Source organism: Echiichthys vipera (genome assembly GCF_963691815.1).
Source record: "Echiichthys vipera genome assembly, chromosome: 6".
NCBI classification, from domain to species: Eukaryota; Metazoa; Chordata; class Actinopteri; order Perciformes; family Trachinidae; genus Echiichthys; species Echiichthys vipera.
The window spans coordinates 5226649-5248448 of record NC_139831.1 but is presented as its reverse complement, the minus strand read 5'-3'; the positions used below and the strand labels follow the sequence as shown (position 1 = coordinate 5248448).

At 43.8% G+C, this 21800-nt stretch overlaps 2 protein-coding genes across 2 annotated transcripts in view; both read left to right on the top strand.

Moving 5' to 3' along the window:
• afg2a (AFG2 AAA ATPase homolog A) overlaps window positions 1-3242 on the top strand; it is a gene marked incomplete at its 5' end in the record, with an annotated part of 119395 nt that extends 116153 nt beyond the window's left edge. The window contains one exon of the mRNA XM_083915651.1: window positions 2898-3242. Coding sequence (XP_083771777.1) covers window positions 2898-3077 — 180 coding nt within the window. The 3' untranslated portion in view covers window positions 3078-3242. The remainder of the gene's footprint in view (window positions 1-2897) is intronic.
• Window positions 3243-5644: 2402 nt separating this feature from the next.
• Window positions 5645-9555, top strand: spry1 (sprouty homolog 1, antagonist of FGF signaling). Its single transcript, XM_083915115.1, has 2 exons — window positions 5645-6206; window positions 7710-9555. The coding sequence occupies exon 2, from the start codon at window positions 7765-7767 to the stop codon at window positions 8851-8853; it is 1089 nt and encodes a 362-aa protein (XP_083771241.1). The 5' UTR covers window positions 5645-6206; window positions 7710-7764; the 3' UTR covers window positions 8854-9555.
• The last annotated feature ends 12245 nt before the right edge of the window (window positions 9556-21800 follow it).

Genomic DNA, 21800 nt, shown 5'->3' with positions numbered 1-21800 from the left:
GGCCAGAGCACACTCAAACAGCTATCTCCCCTCATTTTGCTCCCTAGCCTTGAAGAACGCCATGGCCGTCACATTCTTGGTTTTTTGCTTTTTCCACTAAGTCCGTGCATTGGATGTGTTTCAGATGACGTCACATTCACTCAAATGCAATGTGTTCAAATGTGATTTCAAATCTTGACTTTTATGTTGTGCATTTTAATGTTGTTTGTAAAGAATATCTGAAGAGCCTTTCCATTCTTTCCATTTCTTTCCATTTCTAAAAAGTACATTACGATAGATATTCTAAATGACTTGCATTTTAATGATAAACTTTGTACCTAGAGTTTTGGAATAAGACTCTTTTCTTATACGTCCATATACTTTTAAACTTTCATGAATCATGAAAAAGTGTTTTAATGAATGCCCTCCCTTGCTCTTTATCAGTAGCTACATATAAAATCAAGAAATCTGGAAAACAATTTCCCTTTTCTGTGTAATTCCTTCCTCTTACTTCTCAATGTTTAGCACCTTGGAGGGGCTTTTGTAGCCCCCTTTGATAGCATAGCCACAACCTACTCATCACGTGTCCACCACATACAGATAATAAAGGTTAACTTTATCAATAAAAAGAACCTTTTCATGTTCACTCAGGCTGTTCTTCAAAAAAAGGTTGGTTTATTGTGCAGTATTAGCCGACACACGCAAAAGAAGAAGCTACGCTATGCTTGTTTGCTTGCTAACTACATTAGCTGATTAGCTACTTTTAGCTAGTCTCCCAACGCACCTGTTTTGCCCAGAATGATCACAACAAAATGTAGTTATGTGTCTATTCCTGGCAGGTAATATTGGACTTGTGGTGGGAGCAGCACAGCTTGGCTAGATTGCAAAAATCAGCCAAACAGACTGTGTGCTGAAAGAGTTAAATGATCGCTAGGTCAAGTAGAAATCTGAGAAATAAGGGCTAATTTGTTCAATGGAAATTTGCCTCATCTATGATTGTCCTATAATAGGAACCCACCAGGTCATATTGCTTATTTTTGAATAGACAAATTATCTTTTTTTTGTTGGACCTTTAGCATAAAAACTGAAAATAATTAGCCCTAATTATAAAGTTAAAAAAGGAAATTATTACAGCTTGCAAATCAGCAGAACCTCCGCTCCAGTGTAAATGGACGGTGCCACATACGTGATAGTTGTAAACTGCACTGTGAATATATAATTCAGCCTCAGCTCGCATGTCACACAGTGCAGCAGTCGAGGGGAAGGGCAGTGACCAGCGGCGCTTCGGTCCAGTGAACAATTTCAGTGGACCCACATTGCTCTACGTGCGTGCTTTCACTGTTCAATATTCCACAGCTCTGCTGCATCACATGACCGCCTGTCCCACTAACCTCCCCCCAGACGTTATCAGTGGTTACAGGCGAATAGTTTTCCTGCACGGCTCTTGTTGCAGGAGTTGTGTAAGCTGCCACGGCTCCGAACAAAGCTGTGCTTCTAGAAAGGGAGGGGAGGGGAGGGGAGGGTGGCACCACTGGGAAAGGTGCCTGGCCTTCATCAGCCAGCGCCACTGATTCGGAAGTGAGTCACTCACACAGCCGTGTGCAGAATCTCTCGCAAAGGTCACTCCTCCATGTCAGCCGTTGCATAATTCCATCAGCACTGTAGACGAGAGGCTGAGAGTACTGTATTCACACTTTAGACATGGCAGATCACTGATCTTGGTTAAAAAAAAGACAACTCCATTTTTCTACCTACAGCATCGTGACATTGCAGATTGAGGTTTTACAAAAGGGTAACAAGAGGAGGAGGAGGTGGAGGCAGGACACATTGAAAGCCTAAAACTTCCTCAGTTAATGCCATCTAGTTGATAACGTCTTTACCCGTTATTTATCTTTTCGTTAGAGTTTTTTCTTAGTTTGAGTTCATTCATATTCTTGGGGCAACTGCGGCTCAGTGGCAGAGTGGGTCGTCCTCCATTCGAGAGATTGGCGGTTCGATCCCCACCACCACATGTCGAAGTGTCCTTGGGCAAGACACTGAACCCCAAATTGCTCCCCGTGCTGCACATGGGTGTGTAAATGTGGTGTGAATGGTTAGATTAGAATGTATGAAGATGTCCACTGCCATCAGTGTGAATGTGACAAACACTGTGAAAGTGCCTTGAGGAGTCAGAAGACTAGAATGGCGCTTTATAAGTACAAGTCCATTTACCATTTACCATTTACAACATGTGGTTCGTAGCTGCTTCCAGGCCCCCTGACCAAAATGGATATGAGTTGGTTTCTTGTGACACCTTGAAATGTATTATTTAAAGATTATATGAAGATGTCACATAAACATAAACTCGTGTTGCCCTTTCTTTTACCACGATGCAAACTTTTCTCTGCCGTTCATCGTGTTCACTGTAATATGTCGCATGTACTGAACACAGAAGCTACTTCATTGAATTCAATTGTATTTATAGTGTCAAATAATAAAAAAAGTTATCTCAGGACACTTTACATAGAGAGTAGGTCAAGACCACATTCCATGACTTATTCATGATTTGCATGGACAGAACAATTCCCCCATTCAAATTATTTGACAGGATCAGATGTTTACTTGGACGGTCCTTCTAGATTTCTGTCTCCCGGGTCCGTTTAGCACAGAAAGTTGTGCTTGAGCTTGTATACGGTTTGGTTTGTGTATGTCCTGCTTGTGTTTGCAATGCACTGCAATGCTTTTGATGTTCACGTCTACTCTGAGAAAGATAAATAAAGTACTTTTCCAGTACCGTAACACACATAACACACATCTACCCTCGACGGTGTGTGGTTGAAGTCGATCAGCCTCTAACTGTGCTCACATGACTCGGTGGTGTTTAGTGGACGGGCCGCTCTGCCTGACAGCTGAATATCTGTGTCTGTTTCCTGTCCCAGATAACAGCAGTATGCAGAGAGGCTGCCCTCCTGGCCCTACAAGAGGACATCAAAGCTCAGCACGTCGAGGCCAGACACTTTGAAAGTGCCCTGAACACTGTGAAGCCCCGGATCCCCGACTCTCTCATCCAGTCGTATATCAGCTATCAGCAGCAGCAAAGCGGCCTGTGCTTCTTCTGACCACGCTGCTGTGGACTAAGTCAGAGCTAAAAAACTTTTTCACATGTCATTCTAATATCACAGGTTTTCAACTACCCCGTCCGGTCTGTCGGACAAGCTGCCAACACGTGATTAGAAACTGACACAACCACCAGCCGAACATGTTATGTCAAATAATAAATTTTGTTTCCCAAAAGTGTTTGTTGAAATCATGGTTGTGTTTTTTTTACTGTTTCAAAACATCACTCTCCTTGTATCTTAGCTCGGCGCCACAACATTGTTTTTATTATGGTTATTTGTTCTAGAAAATGAGCTCAAATGTAATGTTTGATTATATAAAATATTATTAATGCAGTTGGTGTTATTAAAAATGCAATATTTATGTATATATTGCCTTTGGTCGCCTCATCTTTTTAAAAGTGATTACAGGAAAAAGAGAAGTCACAAATAGGCTGATAAGCACAGGTGATGTTTAATATAGTCGAATACTGACTTTACAGAATTACACTGTAAAAGATACACAGATCAGTCAAAACCATGTCATTCCAGGCAAAGAGCACTCCCAATGCAATGTTTTCAGTGCAAAATGTCACTTTTCTGCATGTTTCAGTGCCCCTCGGTGTTGTTTGTAAGTTAAACTATCTGTGGCTCTTCAGAAAATCATCTTCACATGTGGGATTTGGAAATAACCGCGTTGTCAAATCCCACGCTTTAAAATGTTTTCACAAAGACTTAAGGCCCATATTTGACTAGATGCATCAAATCCATGTTTGTAAAACTGGTTGCACTGACAGTAGAGCACATTCCACATAGTGCCTCGTTGCACTAACATCTATGGAATTAAACAGTGGAATCAGACTTTATCTGGACCCCCCTGATGGTGCACAACCCCCTAGTTTGGAGAACCGCTGCTCCATTTCCACGGGGAGAAAAAACAGCCACGGCTGGTACATTCATCACATCCATCCATGGAAAATCAGCTAATTGCTGTAATCGTGAGATTTCCGTCCGCACTTCCGACCACTAAGAGCAGGGATCCAGGCGGCCATCTGTCGGCCTACCAGGATTTGCTTGATCACCAAGAAGCTGAATTTTTAACATCCAGCCTACAAAAACGTGTCTTTGCTGCGCCACACGGTCGCTTTAACAGTCCGCTAACTGCGCCAGGGCTTTCCCCTCTATTCTCTCTGAAGCATTTGCTGACCCGAACTGGCACTGGAGGTCATTCATCTATTGATTTTTCCATTTGAATAGGATAAATTGACTTTGTATTGAACTTCCTTTTCTCATGGATCCGGATGTAGCGCATCCGCGACACCAATCAAACCAGACAGTCAGGAACAGAGGGGGGTAGGCAGCAGCGAGGGGGGAGTCTTTCCCCTGGCTGCAGGGCTGCTTTTTTCTTAAGGTGGCCCCCAACTAAACCCTGAACCACCGCCGCTTCCACCTCCCCCCTATGCAAAACTCGACCCATGGAAGTCTTCAGATGATGGGCTAATGTTCATATCAGAGAGTTATGCAGGGCCGCGGACTCATCGTGACACATTTAGTTCCTCTGATGACATGCGTAAATGCGTAATGGGAACATTCATGAGACAGGGACACATCCTGTTGATGCTTCCTCCCTGGATTGTCTAGAAATGCACATGTGGAGGTTTTCTGTGGTGCTTAATATCACAGAGATGATTAACTTTACTTTAAAATGCCTTATTTTGTATACGAGCCTGGACACGTGTTTATAAACCATTTCAATTACATATATACGTCTATAGTAGGCTATATGTACAATATATGTTTATATATATTACAATATAAGAAAAGCTTTCTTTTGCACAGGTGATGTGTGGATTATTGACCTCTTAAAATAGACATACAAACATATTTTCCGTCCTTTAAGGCTTCTTTTCTACCACGATGCAGCTACCATCAGGTTTTTCATTTAAATAGATCAGAAATTATACTTCTATTTACTTTATATATTAATCATATGATAGGATAGTTTCTAATCAAAATGATTGTATCACTATTGTAGTAATAGTACCAATTGTTTGGTAAAAGTAATAATTGTAGTAATGTGCTTTAAATGCTTGTAAAAGCTTATATCGTTTAGGGACCAGGCTCGTATTTGAATTTATTTTAGAAGAAGAGCAAAAAAATACACTATCAAATAAACATTTCCTAAAAAGGAGCTTTTTTACTTTACTTTTTATTTCTCTTGTCTGAGGCCCGTGCACCAAAAAATGACAAATCAGCGCGTATATAAATAAAAGGCGCGTTTATTACACCACCGTTAGTCACGTTTACCTTATTCACATCATTATTCATAGCCCACAAGAACGGAAACTAGTCGGGGTGGGTGTTTTTTTTTTTCTTTTCTTCCCTGAGCCCCCTCTCGGAGCAAAACGCAAAATAAAAAGAAGCCGTTCCACCTTAACCAGAGCACACATCTCTATCGCCCGGCCTTCCACATCTGCCCAATGAATCAGGAGCGGATGCGATGTATCCTTTTTCAGTGGAGTGAATGGCCAATGGGAATTGGCTTGTCGAGCAAACACTGAGCCCTGCGTTCCCATTCATTCAGTGCTGAACAGGCCCGCGGAGCTGGAGAGAGCGCACCGCCGTCTGCGAACCCGACGACGCTTCTTCTTTTCTTTTTTCCCCCCGAGCGCAGACTCCCGCAGCAACAATAAGCAACAGCCAGACTCCAACTCAACACTCCGAAGAGACAGAAGGAAAGTCTTGGAAATATAAGCTCACTCGCGTCTCATTTTCAATCCTCCCCGATACCTTTCCACGCTATTTTACAATTCCTGCGGGATTTAGGTTTACCCTAAAGATCGGCCTCCAAGTGCGCAGCGGTTCCCCGGGGTCGCCTTCCCTCCTTCCTCCATCAGAGCTCCGCCGTGGATTCTACTTTGTTGTATCCTGGGAACGAATGCATGCGTGTAGCCCCTGCGCCGAGCTCCTCTGCTAAACCGACCGAGGAAAGGGAATAACGCAAAGGGATACACTCGCACTTGGATTAACAGGCTGCGAATGTTATGCAGCAGACCTCATAGTCTACGTTTGGACATTGTCCCCTTCCGTTTTGGATGGAGTTTTAGTCGCTACTTGGTTGATGGATTCGACGTTATGGATGGTTGCATATAGGTATGTATCTCCCAACTGTTTTACACTCGTTTTGCGTTGATTCTGCCGCGTTCACGGTGTTTATTACCGGATAGTAGCGCACGCAGAGACCCAGTCTGCGCGGCTGTGGAGATATAAATGTTTTTCGCCGCACTGCATGGTGCACAAATCCTACCACTCTCCGTGTCGTTTTCCATGCGTTTGGCACACTAAAAAAAAAGCACCCGCAGCGAGTGAAATGAATCGCGATCGGTTGATGAAGTTGATGGATTCCCATGCCTGTCCTTCCGTGGCTCTGCTGTGACAAACACCCTTCCCCCCACGGCGGTTGTTTTCATTCATAAGTTTTTTTTTTCTTCTCTCTCCCCCGTCTATTTAGATGCGTCCTCTAATGTCTCTTGATCTCCGGCTCTTGTGTGTTTTATGGGCTCCTGCTCGCATTAATGCGCACGACGGCGTCTCCTTTGAACGCTCCGTGCGGATAATCCTATTTATAGCGCGCCCTTTTCACGCTCAGCTCTTCGAAATAAGAAGAGTTTGTTTATTTGTGAAGCGCAAAAAGACACGAAGTCCTTCCCCGCGGCTGCAGCGTTTCTCCACCGTGAGGTTCATGTGTTTCACGGGGCTGAAACGGGGGAGGTTTCGGCCTCGTGCAGGTCGTGCGTGGCTCCATAACATTTACGAAGGCTCAAACCAATATTCCCGATGGTGTTTATCGCACGGACGCGGTTATTAGACCACTTATTTGTTTCAAACCTCACGGATCGTGTCCGCCTGAGGCGCGAGGGGAAGTTTGGATCCGACAACTTCCAAGCGCTCGGTGCGTTTTTGAAACCAAAGTCTGAATTTGGTCGGAACTTGGTCTGACCTTAGTTTTTTTTTCTTCTTTTTTTTGCTCCACTTTTGTCCCCATTTCCCCGAAACCCCTTTTGGTGTAGTAATAGAATACTAAGTGAGGCAGCTCATTTAGTTCCCTTGGATCGCGTCCTCGTTTCGTCGCCGCGGTGCATTTAAATGTTAACTAGTCATACAAATGTAAATGAGGAGGGGAAGTATTTGTAGGGCCCACTGAAGTTTGGATGTGTGCGTATTGGGGAGGAAGGTACAAAAAGTCTTGTTAATAGTCAACTTTTTCCCCCGGGTTGCCTCACTTAACGGGATCAAAAGTAACAGACTGTCACGTTGACAGGATGAAAACAGTCAGTGTAGGTCAACTTCAAATGTACCTTCAAATATATTATATATGCTTATTTCACCTCCAACCACAGCCCAATACACGTTGAAAGGTGTGATTTTTTGTTGTTGCTGCAGAGTAGTTTTTATGTTATTGTTTAGGGACGATGATGCTGATATGATAATGATCGTTTCCACTTGGCATTGGATCTGAAACACCATGTTACCCCCCTCTTCCATCAGGACAGTGTGTGTTTGCCTGTTATGCCATGTTTTGCTCTGGCTGATGATGTCCCCTCCCTCCCTGCCTCTCCTTTGTCTCTCCCCGGCCTCTCTTCCCCCCTCTGGCAGGTTTTCCGATGCATGCCAAGTCCACGGTGAATGTCGGAAGTGGTGATCCCCCCAGATGGAGCTCCAAAGTCAACATGGCCCCGGCGGTTCATTAGTGGTGATCCAGCAGCCTTCCCTAGAGAGCCGGCAGAGGTCGGATTACGAGCGGGAGCTCCAGCATGCCGCCATTCTCTCCCTGGACCAAATCAAGGCCATCCGCTCCAACAACGAGTATACCGAGGGGCCCTCAGTGGTACGGAGGCCCCCTGCGCCCCGTATGGCGCCTAGGCCCCAGGACAAGCAGGAGAGAACTCACGAGGTCATCCTCGTCAATGTGAACAACAATTATGAGCATCGGCCATCGGGTCACCACCATCACGTCGGGGGCGGCGTGGTGGTTGTGGCTGGGGGACAGCAGTATGGCGGGTCCCGGGCACCGGGGCTCAGCCGCTCCACTAGCACAGGAAGTGCCGCCAGTTCAGGGAGCAACAGCAGTGCCTCCTCAGAACAGGGACTCTTGGCACGCTCGCCCCCCACCAGGCCCGGCATGAGCTTACAGCACCACCACAGAGTGGAGCGGCCTGTTCGGACTCAGCCCAAGCCCAAGGCCCTTTTACAGCCCCAGCAGGGACCTCACTTTCATCAGCCTCCACTAGAGGCCCCACTCAAGCCCCAGGGCAAAGGGAAATCAGACTTTTCTGGCTCTGGCAATGGGGTGGTGGCTGCTGCTGGGCACCAGTTCATCTGTGAGCGCTGTGGGAAGTGCAAGTGCAGTGACTGTACAGCTCCCAGGAGCCTGCCTTCATGTCTGGCATGTAATGGCCAGTGCCTCTGCTCGGCCGAGAGCGCGCTAGAGCACGGCACGTGCATGTGCCTGGTTAAGGGCATCTTCTACCACTGCTCCAATGACGATGAGGGGGACTCATGTGCTGACCAACCCTGCTCACTGTCACGTTCCCACTGCTGCTCTCGTTTCCTGTGCATGGGATTAATGTCGGTACTCTTCCCCTGTCTGCTATGCTACCCACCTGTCAAGGGGTGTCTGAAGGCGTGCCAGGGCTGCTACGACCGGGTTAACAGGCCCGGCTGTCGCTGCAAGAACTCCAACACTGTCTATTGCAAACTGGAGAGCTGGGCCCCACAGACCCAGGAAAAACCTTCCTGATCGCCCCTGTGTGTTTGTGATTGCGTGTGCGCGGGAGACTCTATATGTGGATCTTATGATGACAATGATAATGATGATAGTCACAGATTAATGTTTATCAAACATTCTAAGCACCTCCCACCAGCCTCCCCTCCTCGCTGCGGAAAAACCTAAGGAGCTAAGCAAAGGAGTAACGAAAACCACTCAATTATTTTTATTTTCTCTGGATCAGGACCATGTTTTTACAGACCAGTGTTTGCCTTAACTGTTTCTATGTCTATCCTCAGCTCCTCATTAACACTATTTTTTTATATATATGAAAAAAAGTTTTTCTTCCGTTTTAGGTAGGCAGTTTCCTCTGGGTCTGCGTGCCCAGGGGGAGCTGCCTCTCACCAAATCTGTGAAGGACGATCTACTATAGGGCAATTATGTAGCTGTTACCTGGTATTCATAGCAAGCAGGTATGTTTGAATTTATTGGTTGCTGCCACACTAAAACCGTGGTTCCTTTGCTCATGTTGCATTAACGAAAGCACATCCATCTCATAGTATTTGTTTTTTCTCCACTTGGATATGTTTCTCTCCTTCCACCCATCTGAACTCTTCATTCACATTCTGTGGCATTCTCCCATGTTTTTGTTTTTGTTTTAGTTTTGTTTTCTTTATTTTTGTGTACATTGTATGCTCAAAATCCATAAGAGGAATTCTGGCTTTTTTTTTTTTTTTAAGAAAAAATGTCTGTTAAAACATTTTTTTTGTTGTAAAAAATATTTATTATGTGAAGCTCTATTATTTTATGATATTTATTGCAAGAGACAGTCTTAAATTTACTCATGTCTGAATATAACAAAATATCAAATACTTACTGAAAAATTAAAGGGTGGCACAAAAGAAAACTATGTTAACTTTAATGCAGAAAATATATTAATTAATGAAAAACGGCACTGTCTGGCGTCTTGATTGAGCTGCTGAGAAACTATTTGCATGAGTTTGTTGGCTAACAGCAAATCACTGTTTTCTGTGTGTATGAATGTGTGTGTGTGTGTGTGTGTGTGTGTGTTCATGCTGGGTGTGGAAGTCCTGGTTTGAAACAAATCAGCAGTGAGTAGAAACAGCTTGTAGCTCAAAATGTGACTGTTTACATTCTTGGAGGGCTTCTTTGCTGCGATTCTCCTCGGTAACCTTGAAAGCTAAACAATACAGGTCGTTGACACGATTAGCCCCGAAGCTGCTAGCATCAACAGAGCCTCCACGTTTCCATGAGTTATGCTCACAGGAAGTAGCTCTCCTTCCAAACCCCCCCACTCCACTCACCAGCCAACAAGTCACCACAAAACTATGCACTGTAGTTTACTCCCTGGGCTTTAATGCGGCTAGATCGGGATGTTCCCAAACTCCCAAATGATCTCCATATTGCTGAGCCCAACAGTGTGTGCCTTGAGAAATGAGAGCGACCATTACGAGTAGCTGGGCCACCTGTTCAAAGATAATAAACCGGGGGCTATCACTGCTGGGCTTTTATGGCGTGGTTCCTGCACTAAAAGGCAACGACAGGGGCAAATCCAGCCCCCACCGCAACCCACTCTTCCCCCATTTGGCCGCCTCTTTTTGTCAGTGAATTTATCACTTGGGAAGTCCGCTGACCCCCCACCCCCACTGACATCCACTCCCTCTTCCCACCTCCGGGCCCCCAGGGGATGAGATCATCACTTTGAAAGTTGGTTGGTCAGCCAGAAATGCCAACAGTTGGGGAAACACAAACTGTGACCAGGAATTTCTCCGGGACAAAGGGGAAAATATACTGTGGCTTAGGTTTGGGGAAACTGCGGGGTTGGCAAGAAAACGACACAACCGTGTGTATAATCAGCTCTATGTGACGGTGGTGCCCTCAGGTGCTGGTCGCAACAGGCCTGAAATCTTAGGATCCAAGAGTTTTGCTCAACGGGAATATGAACTTCTTGATCCACGTGAGCTTGAACCCTTCAGTAAAAGCTGCAGCAGCTCTAAGGAGTAAAAGGTTTAAGTACAGATAAGAATCTCATGGTAAACATGAGCACACAGGAAGTATCGTGTTGCTTTTGTCAGTTAGCTGACCAGGCTTTCACTAAGACTGACTAGCATGCAGTCTTATCCCAGTTTGTTAGCAGTTTGCATTAAATGCACCGTCCCTCCGAATGGGGTCTTCTGTACTTAATGTGCTTTTCTTTCCCTTTTTGGTGGAATGTACCTTTTGTTGCCCTGAATAGTTAAGAGTGGATTAGCGATTTGTCAATTTCCTGTTACCTTTCAGAGCTGCAATTTGAGCCCCATTTGCTCCTGGCTCCTGAATGATAGCAAACAATAGGAGGCCTTTTTTCAGGTTTCACTATAGTTCCCCTGTACGGATGAGGGGGGGTGGAAGAGATCTAAACTGTATTCAGGAGGTGGTGAACAGGAAGACAGTGTTTACCTGATATTTTCCAGCCTAAGCCAAATAAGGAAACAGATCCTACTCCCACCATTTCCCAACCAAGTCCTTAACATGTCTCTTAAATCTGTGACATAATCGGCGGAGTCGTCTAAAATAACATCTTACGGCATGTGAATAGCTGCTTTAAGTTTTTAGTCACCCTGCCACGTGAACTGCGCCGTAACTGCTTCACATGTTACTCATCACGGGACTACCACTACACTGTGAAATCTGAGTCAGTATTAAGTAATTCAATGATATAAATGGTTACAATGTCCCCCTCCTCCTTCTCTTTGCACTTGTTTCAGAGTAAATTTAGCCGCTCCACACACCCACGTAATGCTATTTAGAGTTGTCAGGCTTGGCGGGTCCCTCGCTGCAGCTTTGGGTTTTTTGGGGCCATACAAGTGCAAACATGCATGACTACCAAGTGAGTCATGGTGGAACCTCCAGCCCACACATCCTACCGGGGCAGTCCTTTACTTAGCCAGGGCACTGCTGCCGGCACAGCCGCGATGGAGCAGGATACTCTATAAACAGTCATCCTCCTCCACAGCATTCATCACCAAAAGGCCTGTTTCAGCTTTCCTCTGCCTCCTCATCTGGTTTTCATTATTTCCCCTCATGGCATATAAATAGAAATTAGCAATCAGGGGAAACGTGGGGGTGGCTGATTTTGGAGAGGAAGGCGGCTTTTTTGGACTTCAGCATGATGACCAAAGTTTATGGAAGTTATCTCCGGAGATATTTCAGTTTTGGACGATCCTCGTGTGCTGGAGCGACATGTGAGAGTAAAACCACTCCAACATCCACACTTGGCCTCCACAGGATTAAAATGATATTGAAAAAATATTAGATAGCCATAAAACATTTGAGTACAGGTCCTGATCAAGTCACTGCTATAGTCCAAAATACTAGAAAAGACAGCATACTGCTGTTGTGAATACCTCGTACAAAATGGAAACATCTCCGTAAGTAAGAAAAGCAGCCTTGCGTTTGCTTCAACCACCGTGCATTTAAGAGTTTTTATAACAGGTTTGGTCGGGGAGAATTTTCTCAACCCACAAAGGAACATGTAAGCCTTCAATTGCTTGGAGAGAAAGGCCAACAGAGAGGTCCAAGCAGCCATCATTGAAGAAGGTACACATGATTGTAAAGGCAATTTATCTGCTTGACTTCTACAGCGGTACAGAACTGGTTTGGGCAGAAAGTAGATGAGATGATTCCTTAAACATACAGATTACCTTCACTGCAGCAGTTCAGTAGCAAAGTCTTAGAGTTAGTCAGGAAAAAAAGTTAGATTGAAATAGTTTAGCAGTCCATTCTAAAACAATGGAAGTGAATGGGAATTGTTTTGCTCACTTTATTGAAAAACCTTTTTTCCAAAGTCTGTCCAAAAACGTCGACTTGGTTACTACGGATAATCCACAGAGCTCACGTTTAACCGTTTTCACGTGGAGTTTCTCTCTATGTTTTGAAGAAGTGTACTTTCACAAGTGTGGTCTGTAGATTATTAAATAACTGGATCATCGTTTCTGGAAACATGTTGTATTTTCAGTGTTTTGAGCGACAAAATCTCAAAACCAAATTAAATCAAGTAAGAAAGAAGAAGTGGGGTTTTTTATATATATACTTGAGAAGGCGACATTTAAATAGTACTGGCTGCTTCCTGTTTGTCAGACGGAGCGGTGTGTCAGTGGTCATTTAGCAGCCTCTTTCTTCCTCAGGAGCCATAAAGAGCCTGTAGGGACGACCCGGTGTTTTATCAGGTGTCGAGGGCCATTCAAGATGGAGGTGTTTCATTGGGGCTTTGAGCCTCTTAAGCATTTGCTCCTGGGTACACACACCCACACACACACACACACACAGGAACTATAGTGTAAAACCTTCACACTCCCCTCCTAACCTGCTATGTGTCTATGCAGCGTTACTAGCTATTTGATACCACATTCTTCTCCGAGCCCCCTTCCTGTCTCTCGTCTTTGTCTGCCATTTCATGAACAAAGGCCAGTTGGAGGGGATGATGATGATGATGAGAAAGAGGAGGAGGCCCACGGATCAATACAACACATGACCTATGGTAATCATTCCGTTGGCTCCTTTTGTAATTAATGGCCGGGCGTTATTTCGGCTTCAGATATGCTCTTGATCAATTGCTCCTGTTTCATCAGTGCGATTGATTAATCAGTGTTCAGTGTCACTTCCTTCCTGCAAAGTTAGTGCAAAAGCCTTGGCCAGCTCCCACAGGCCCCAACTGGCTATAGCTTGTGATTTTGTATTCCACTTGCTAATTATATCAGCGGGGTGTTTGTCTCAGTGTTGCTCTTACTGGAAGTCATTAGATTTAATCCCCAAAAATGCTCAGAATGGTTCAAGAGATACTAAAAAAACAGAATATATAGTAGGAGATGTATCAAAAAGAGCTGGTCTCGCATAAAAATCACCTCCTCAAATGAAAAACAGAACCCTGAAAAGTCCATAAAGAGCCTATTTCTCATACACACGCTGCCGTGTTTTCTGTTAACTCAAAGCTGCTTTAGCTTTTTCTCACATGGCCTAACCCTGACAAGATCACGTCCTTGCTCCTCTTTTAACAGCCTCGGGGGACAGTTTTGTGTGTTTGCTGCTGCATTCCAGGCCCCCTACAACCACTTTTGTTCTGTTTTCTCCTTTGATATCTCGACCAAGGACAACAAAAAGCATCACATATGCACATTAGAAAGATAGAACGGAGAGATAGATAGATGGATTGATAGATAGATTTGTGAGCGAGGAAGAAGAGGAAGCTTGCTCTTTCTTTATCCACCTTTTCCTCCCCCCCTTCATTCCCGTTTTTTTGAGATTAGACTATGCATCCAGACAGATGGTTCCCGTCTGCTGGCTTTTTTCAATTCACTTCCTCTCCTCACAGACAGCCACCCTTCCCCCTTCTGCTGTCTCTCTCTCACTCCCTCCCTCTCTCCCTCCCCTCTCCCTCTCTCTCTCCCCTTCTCTCTCTCTCTCTGTCTGTCTCTCTTTCGCACCCCCACCCCCCTCCAACGGCTCCTCTGTTATGTGGCCAGAAATAATCTTTTATTGCCCAGTTGTTCGGAAGTGACCTCCTGCCCTTGATTAGATAGGGCCAAGTCCTATCACACGATTGTGTTTGAGGTGGCACCCCCCCCCCCCCACACACACACACACACCACCACGCACACACACACACGCACACACCCACACACACACACACACACACACACACACCATACTCACCCCCTCCAACACTAGCCCCATCCCACTCACTGCTGGGGCCTTGGTGATCCTGTGTGAGGGGACAACAATGGGGGGCTTTAGTCCCGTCCGGCTCTTCTCGGCTGGGGGGCAATAGGGTGGGGGTCATGAGGGACTTTCTTTTTTTTTTCCATCAGTCAGCCAGTCACCGGGTGGAAGTTGCAACCCTCCCTCCCTCCCTCCACGACCTTCCCCCCAAAGCCTCCATCCCATCTCCAGTACAATGCTCACCCTTCGACTCTCCAAACCTTTAAGTTTTAAAACGCATACATCTATCTATCAAATTTTTTTACGCCTCGTGTCCACGCAACTCCAGCGTTTGCGAGCCAAAACAGAGGTGTTTGGAAACGTCGTAGTCTGAGTTAGCGAACTATTTAGTATGAACGCGACAGTAAGTTCAAGATTCAAGATTCAAGAAGCTTTATTTCTCCTGAGGGAAATGATTGTGCAACAGTTTCAATACAAAGGTGGGAAAGGATCAGAGTAACAATAAACTAACATAAATCATATCAAAATAAAGCTAATGTAAAACAAATGAAACAATAACTATGTGTGACAGACATTGTGGTTAAACATAGGTATATACAATATACAACAGTACGCAGCGTGCAGTTTAGCAGCATGTTGAAATAAAATAAGTACAAACTGAATAAGTGAGAAGTTCACACAAAACCATTGTACCATTGACATCTTCTCATAACTGTCTACAAACTGGCACAGGTTAAATAAATATGGATGCCGCAACACTACTTACAAGCTAATGTAGCCTCTTCTGTGTTGGTCTCAGTGGCTCTCTGTTCAGAACAGTCAAAATAGCTTGCTACATAGAAGATCTGTCGATAGCAGCATTTACTTTGAAATCAATGGGTTTTTCTACAAGTGCTGGTGTGAATGGAAGACGCTGTAATATCAATAGTAACAACCGGTGTCTACTCTTAAAATCAAAGTCATAAATGGGCTATGTATGTCTGTTATATCTGCTCTGGTGGGTATACCACACATGTCATGGCTGACCGTAAGTCTGTTCTCATTCACAAAACTACATGATTCAGGGATTGAGTGATTTACAATCGGAATAATGTGTCTGTGAAGTTTTTTCTTTATTTAAAATCATAATGGTGATATTACACTGACATGCTTTAACACTAGATAGACCATTTCAAACCTCCCCCCTGACAAATTCAGTTTCTCTAGCCACAACGTTGGCTCTTTTTCCACTGTGGTCGCGCTTGTCAGTTGTATAACCTCACATAGCACACATCAGTTTAATTAGTTTTGAACACAAGACTCAGCGATCCGACCACTATCTCAATCGCAGAAACAACACAGAGTCACATCTTAATTTTTATGTAAACTATCTTTCGAACTCTAGTGTCAGTTTTACAGCAGTGCAACAGCTCCAGAGGCAAAGCAGCCCCTTTTTTTTCTGCACCGTCTTGTTTGTCTCCCTGTCCTCTGGAGCTGTAAACCCATAACAAAAACCTCGGTGTCCAGTTTCACTCTGGGAATGAAGGCCAGGTTGTGTGAATAGGGGGAGAATAGACAGGAAGACAACTCTGATTACCTCCATAAAGGAGCTGACCTCATGTCGCTCCCTCTTCTACTTCTTCTCCTCTACCTTTCGCAAGAAAAGCATTTGCATTTTACACGCAACAGAAAACGTATGACTATTTAACTTTTTTTAGACTCACGTAAATCTACAAGGTATGTTTTCTTAGTAAAGATCCTACATGTTAGTGTCAAAGTAAGGAAACTTCTATGAGGATGCCACAGAAAACATATAATAACCAATATTGATGAGCTGATTCCGAACAGATGACGGCAGTTCTGTATCGAGTTCCTCTAGAAAGTTTTTAATAATCGTGTTACAGTCAGCTTATTACAGTGAACGAATCAGGCTCAGTGGAAAGTCTGAGGGCATCTGCATAGCAGGGACTCTGCACTCCTCTCCTCCCTCCAGGGTCTCCAGCTTCAAATACAAAGCGCGGGGGGGGGGGGACAGGAAGCTCAGGACCCCCCCTCCCATGCTTTAAGGACGGGTGGGGTGAGGGGGGGCTCTAGATCAAAGGGAAAGGACACAGAAAAGGCTTATCTGTTGTTGATTTTAGGCTTACGCTCAAGCACAGGGTTCTCGAAATGTGTCAAGGAATTACAGGGTTGGATCATTGAATCTGCCTCTTTTCATCCTGTTTTCATGCATTTGTTCTTCCCGATCTTTGAAACTGGGGGTTTTCTTGTACAGTTTTTGAGGGGTGCTTTAAAAAAAAGCGAAAGCAACAAGTAAGAGCAGATAAGGGAAGTGAATGTCAGAGCACAGGGGTGTCAAGTGGTGAAACGACAACAAACGCACCGAATGCGATCGAGAAGAAATAGCTAGTTGTTTCCAAACTGACAGACGGCAACTGTCATTTCTCCGGTGACCTTTTGCAAAGTTTGCTTCCTTGCTCCTAGAGAGATTCCAGTAGATTTCAATCTGTTCTCTTCCCCCTGTGCTTGGTCTTTAACATTTCAATTTTGAACTCTGCGAGAGGTACGATTGAATCTCAATCCATTTCAATGGCAGTATTATGCCAAAAGGGAAATTGGACCTTAAGGGCAGGCACTTTCCCTGCTGTAGATCTTATTAAGTACGTCCCTCCATAATACAACTCAGCTTGACTCTCCGAGAACACACCCCTCCATGGAAACAGACCTGTCAATCACAGCTCCTGGTAAGAGTCCGACATGGTCGACTATGGCATGATTGGCACCTGGTAGGATGTGCGCAGGCTCTGAGGGAGTATACAGAAATGCTGGTGCACCGCCGGGAGAAATTCTTTTCCACATCACTGCTCAGCCAGAGTGTTGTGTGTGTTAAGTTGCAGAGGTCTGAAGGCTGCTATTTGCCACACAAAGCAGTTTCAGTGAAGAGCAGCGAGGCTTGATGTTCACCATTATATATTCTGAGCTGTATGCAGATGTGCAATCCTGCACACAATCCTGTGGAACACATACGACGCTCCAGTGCTTTCCAGACTCTCTCAGTGGACCCAAATTTCCAAAGTCAGTTTCCTTGCAACCCAAAATTGTTGCCGAAGACTACTGTGCAAGCTGGTGTAATCTGTCCAGGTTTAAGAGGAATGAATCGGCAACAGATAAAATGTTTCATTTGGCCTTTTCATTTCTGACAGAGCAGGACTTCATAGGTTTGGCAGCATGAAGGGAGCAATTCACTATATCATGTGAATATGTATATATGTCCAATTCCATTTCTTCCCTTTTTAAATTTAACTTTATTGCTTATTTTTGCTATTTTTTATCTTATTTTGTCATATTCTGTTGCTGCTGTGACAAAAGAATTTCCCCGTCTGCGGGACATTAAAGGCTTTCTGATTCTGATTCTGATTCAAACTTTTGATATTTAACTTTTAATTCACAACATTGTCAAGACATGTTTATCTTCCTACAACATTTCTTTAGGATCCGGCCCACACTCAGGGGTTAAAAGACTGTGAACCTTTAAATGGCATTTCCCAAATGTGTTTGCCTTCATCAGGGAGGTATAGGAGGTTGTCTATTATATCTGATCAATAGATTATGTCTGATTAGTGAATTTGATAACTACACTATAGTAAACAACATGGATTTTTGAGTGGTATCTTCATGGTTGAAGGCGCTTTGCACTACATGAATGTAACTGTTCAACTCACACACCGCATTCTCAAAATAAGAGTGTTCTGAAATATGGAACATATTGACCGTATATGGCATACATTTCATAATATTTAATATATTTTATAATATTTCTGCTATGCTGACAATTTTGAATAATAATATATATTTGCAGTATTTTGCAAAATAATCAAATTTATGCCAATTCCCATGTTGATATATTATTAAAGGATCAACATGTGTAGTTCTACATACACATATAGTTTACTTTTTTATATTTTAAAGTGCATTTTATGGACACAATATATTTAATGGTACTGTAACGAAGAGCACTTCGGTATGGGGGCCATGGGTATTTATAGGTCAACTGGGTTTTATTTTTTTTCACACTATACAACTAATGCACTTAAATAATGGCACTTTACACTCTGATAGCGATATTTGCATTCATTAAGTAACCTTTGCACTGAACAATTGCACTTTGTATTTTTCCCCATATTTTTTAGATTTTTAAAATCTATATTCTGTCTGTTCTGTCAATTTCCTCTATCCAGGTGGAAGAGAAAACACAACAGGCAGCCATGTGTACGGTCGTCTGCAGGGAAAACCTTTGAGACACAGCCAAAGTCGTAGGGAACAGTGGTGTTCACGTTTTATTGTACGTTCAGCCAGTGTGGCGTGTGACAATGTGTGTGGGTGGCGACATCAGACCGTTGAGACTCTGCTAAAAATGGATGTGGTGCATTTACACTACCTGAATTTACAATGCTGTTGGTTCCTGTTCATAGCTTCAGCAGTCCCGCTAGCACTGCAAAGCAGATGGAAAAACCGCGGTCACGCAGCATGCAGGGCCCTATAGCTTTCCGTCTGCATCTGTTCCCGGGTCCTGCTCAGGAGACGGCCAGCTGTGGAGGCCGTGTGAGAAGTTGAAAGGAAACTTCAGCTGCCCTACGAATCTCACACCATTAGTCAGGATAAATCAAAAGAGGAACACTTTGGTCGAACAAAAGGAAAGCAAGAGAGGAAGAGAGAGTGAACGAAAAAGTGAAAACAGCTGTCTGGAAGTGCCTCATCTTTACAACGGTGCAGCGGCGCATACTCATAGTTTGGCCACAATCAAACGCTCAATTTGCCTTTACAGGAATATCAGAGATGTTCCGCCAAGGTCAATTTTTCTAGAGAAGGGGGGGGGGTTGAGTTAGGCTGCCCTCTTGTATTTGTGCCTTTAAAATATATATGAGGTGTAGCTAGTGCAGACAACAAAGGCCCCCTCTAATTCTTTCCTTTCCCGAGGGGTTAAAGCACACACAGCGCCCACATCAAGCCTCCAGACTTACCCCCACCATGCTACAGGTGCTACTTTAAAAGAGCTCTCAGTCAAGGCGGGCAGGACGCCCACAGTTAAAAAAAGAAAAATCCTGTCTACGTCTCCCCCCCTCATGTTTCTTTCCACTTTACTCTTATGTGATCATTTTAAGGTCAGGGCCATGTTTTGTTGCATCTGATGCCAGGGCACTTTGAAACTGATTTTTGGACGCTGTACAGTTGCATGTCATGATGCTCTCTCTCTGTATGCAGGAGCTCTAACTTTGTAGGAGAGATTTCCTTTAAAGCATAGAAAGGAGTTTGAATCTGAAAAGACAACAGACATGATTAATCATAGTCTACGGTATTGTTTGGTTTGTTCCAACAGGAAATTATTTTAGATGTCAATCAAACCAGGACTCTGGAATGCTACCACCAATTACACTAAACAAAGAGACAATAGCAAACACTGACCGAAGAATACATTTGGATTCACAATCAAACATTTTATAAACTCCTTGACATCGAGCTTCAGGAATGACCCTAATCCTGCAAGGAAAGGGTGCAAATTTAAGTGCCTAAACTTCAACGTAATGTTCATGTTTTATATTTTATCTTGTTTTTAGTACTTCTGATTGCTCTGTACTGCTGCTACGATGACCTAATTTCCCCTTGGGGATAAATACATGTATCTATCTATCTATCTATCTATCTATCTATCTATCTATCTATCTATCTATCTATCTATCTATCTATCTATCTATCTATCTATCTATCTATCTATCTATCTATCTATCTATCTATCTATCTATCTATCTATCTATCTATCTATCTATCTATCTATCTATCTATCTATCTATCTATCTATGTTCAGTGTAAGGAGTTAGGATGAGAACACATAAGACAGGAGAACAGTATAAAAGACATCGACAAAGACGGAGACAGAGACAAATGAACTTCAGCTATAGATGAAGACTCTGAAGACCTGCTTTCCCCTGCAAGTGCTTCGCAGCCTCCCCATGTGTAGGAAGACGTGCAGGCCAGTGATGTCAGCCGTGCTGCTGTTGGGTATTCTTTGGACTTTGTGACTTTCCGTCTGCTATCTACGATCCAAGTTGCAGATAACAAAGTTGTCAGGATGCCATTAAAACAGCTGTAAATCCCCTTGATTAGGTGGAATTGTAACTCATCATGCTAAAGGTTGCCGCTCTTCTCCGACTCTGTACCAGACGAGTTGATCTAGTATTGACCTAAATGGGTCTATAAAACAGATAAGGGTATCTTGCATCCTCAGGAAGTGCACCCTATAAACACTGTAAGGGTTTACAGCCCCTTAAAAGTGAAGAACACACTTGCAGAGGTCATGGGTTGAACTATATTGTTGAGTTTGGCTTTCAAATCTGGGATTCTTTGTGTTATGTTGTCCAACAGGATGACTTCCTGAGGAAAGGCAAGTGTGCCACTACGTGTTTGTGTATTTGTATTAGCCCATATTTATTAAAGGCTTTATAATTTGAACCACTTGAGTGCCTGGAGTTCATTTTCCGTTCCCCCATGGCGGAGGGCATATTTTTTCCCCATATAAAATGACTTATTTTCCCCTCTAGGAACACCAGCGGGGGTTCCTTTTATCCATTTCTTTTCAAGTTGACCTCCTTGTTTTAGGATTTTTTTGTTGTTGTAAAATATTATACCAGGAATGGATGAAAGTCACCTCATGTCTTGATTTATGTATAATTCTATTCACGGTGAATGGACTGACAAATCTGTGGACATGTTTTCAGTGTGAAGCTTTCCCCAGAGCATATCGTTCTCTTTTTAAAGGACGCATCACTTCCCAAATCTTGTCCTCTTACCTACAGATTCTGCACAGAGATGAATTACCACGTAGAATGGAATACAGTTACATGTTTATATTGACTTCAAAAAGACTCCACATCACCGAGACCAATAAGGAAATAAGACAACAACAAAAAAGGGGAATTAGCTAATTTCCTTTCATGATTTCCTCCTGTCTTATGTGTAAATTCTACCTCATGCTGATATTAATCATTTTTGCAATTCATCATTTTCCAGACTGTAGGCACAGTGAAAGAGGAAAGAAAACCAGCCTTGAATGTTAATGAGCTAATCAGCGGTCAGCTATTATTCGAGCAAAGGTCATGCTCCTTGCAGAGGAAGTGCACCGCTATCATCAATCTAGTCAGAAGGGCCTGCATGAGAAAGGAGCTGGAGGTCGTGGGCGGGGTTAAAAGTTTAGTGCACTGTAGGTGCCAAACAGTACATTCAATACC

Bases quoted from the DNA above. Each gene is read 5' to 3' on its own strand.
- spry1 (XM_083915115.1), top strand. From the start codon at position 7,765: ATGGAGCTCCAAAGTCAACATGGCCCCGGCGGTTCATTAGTGGTGATC.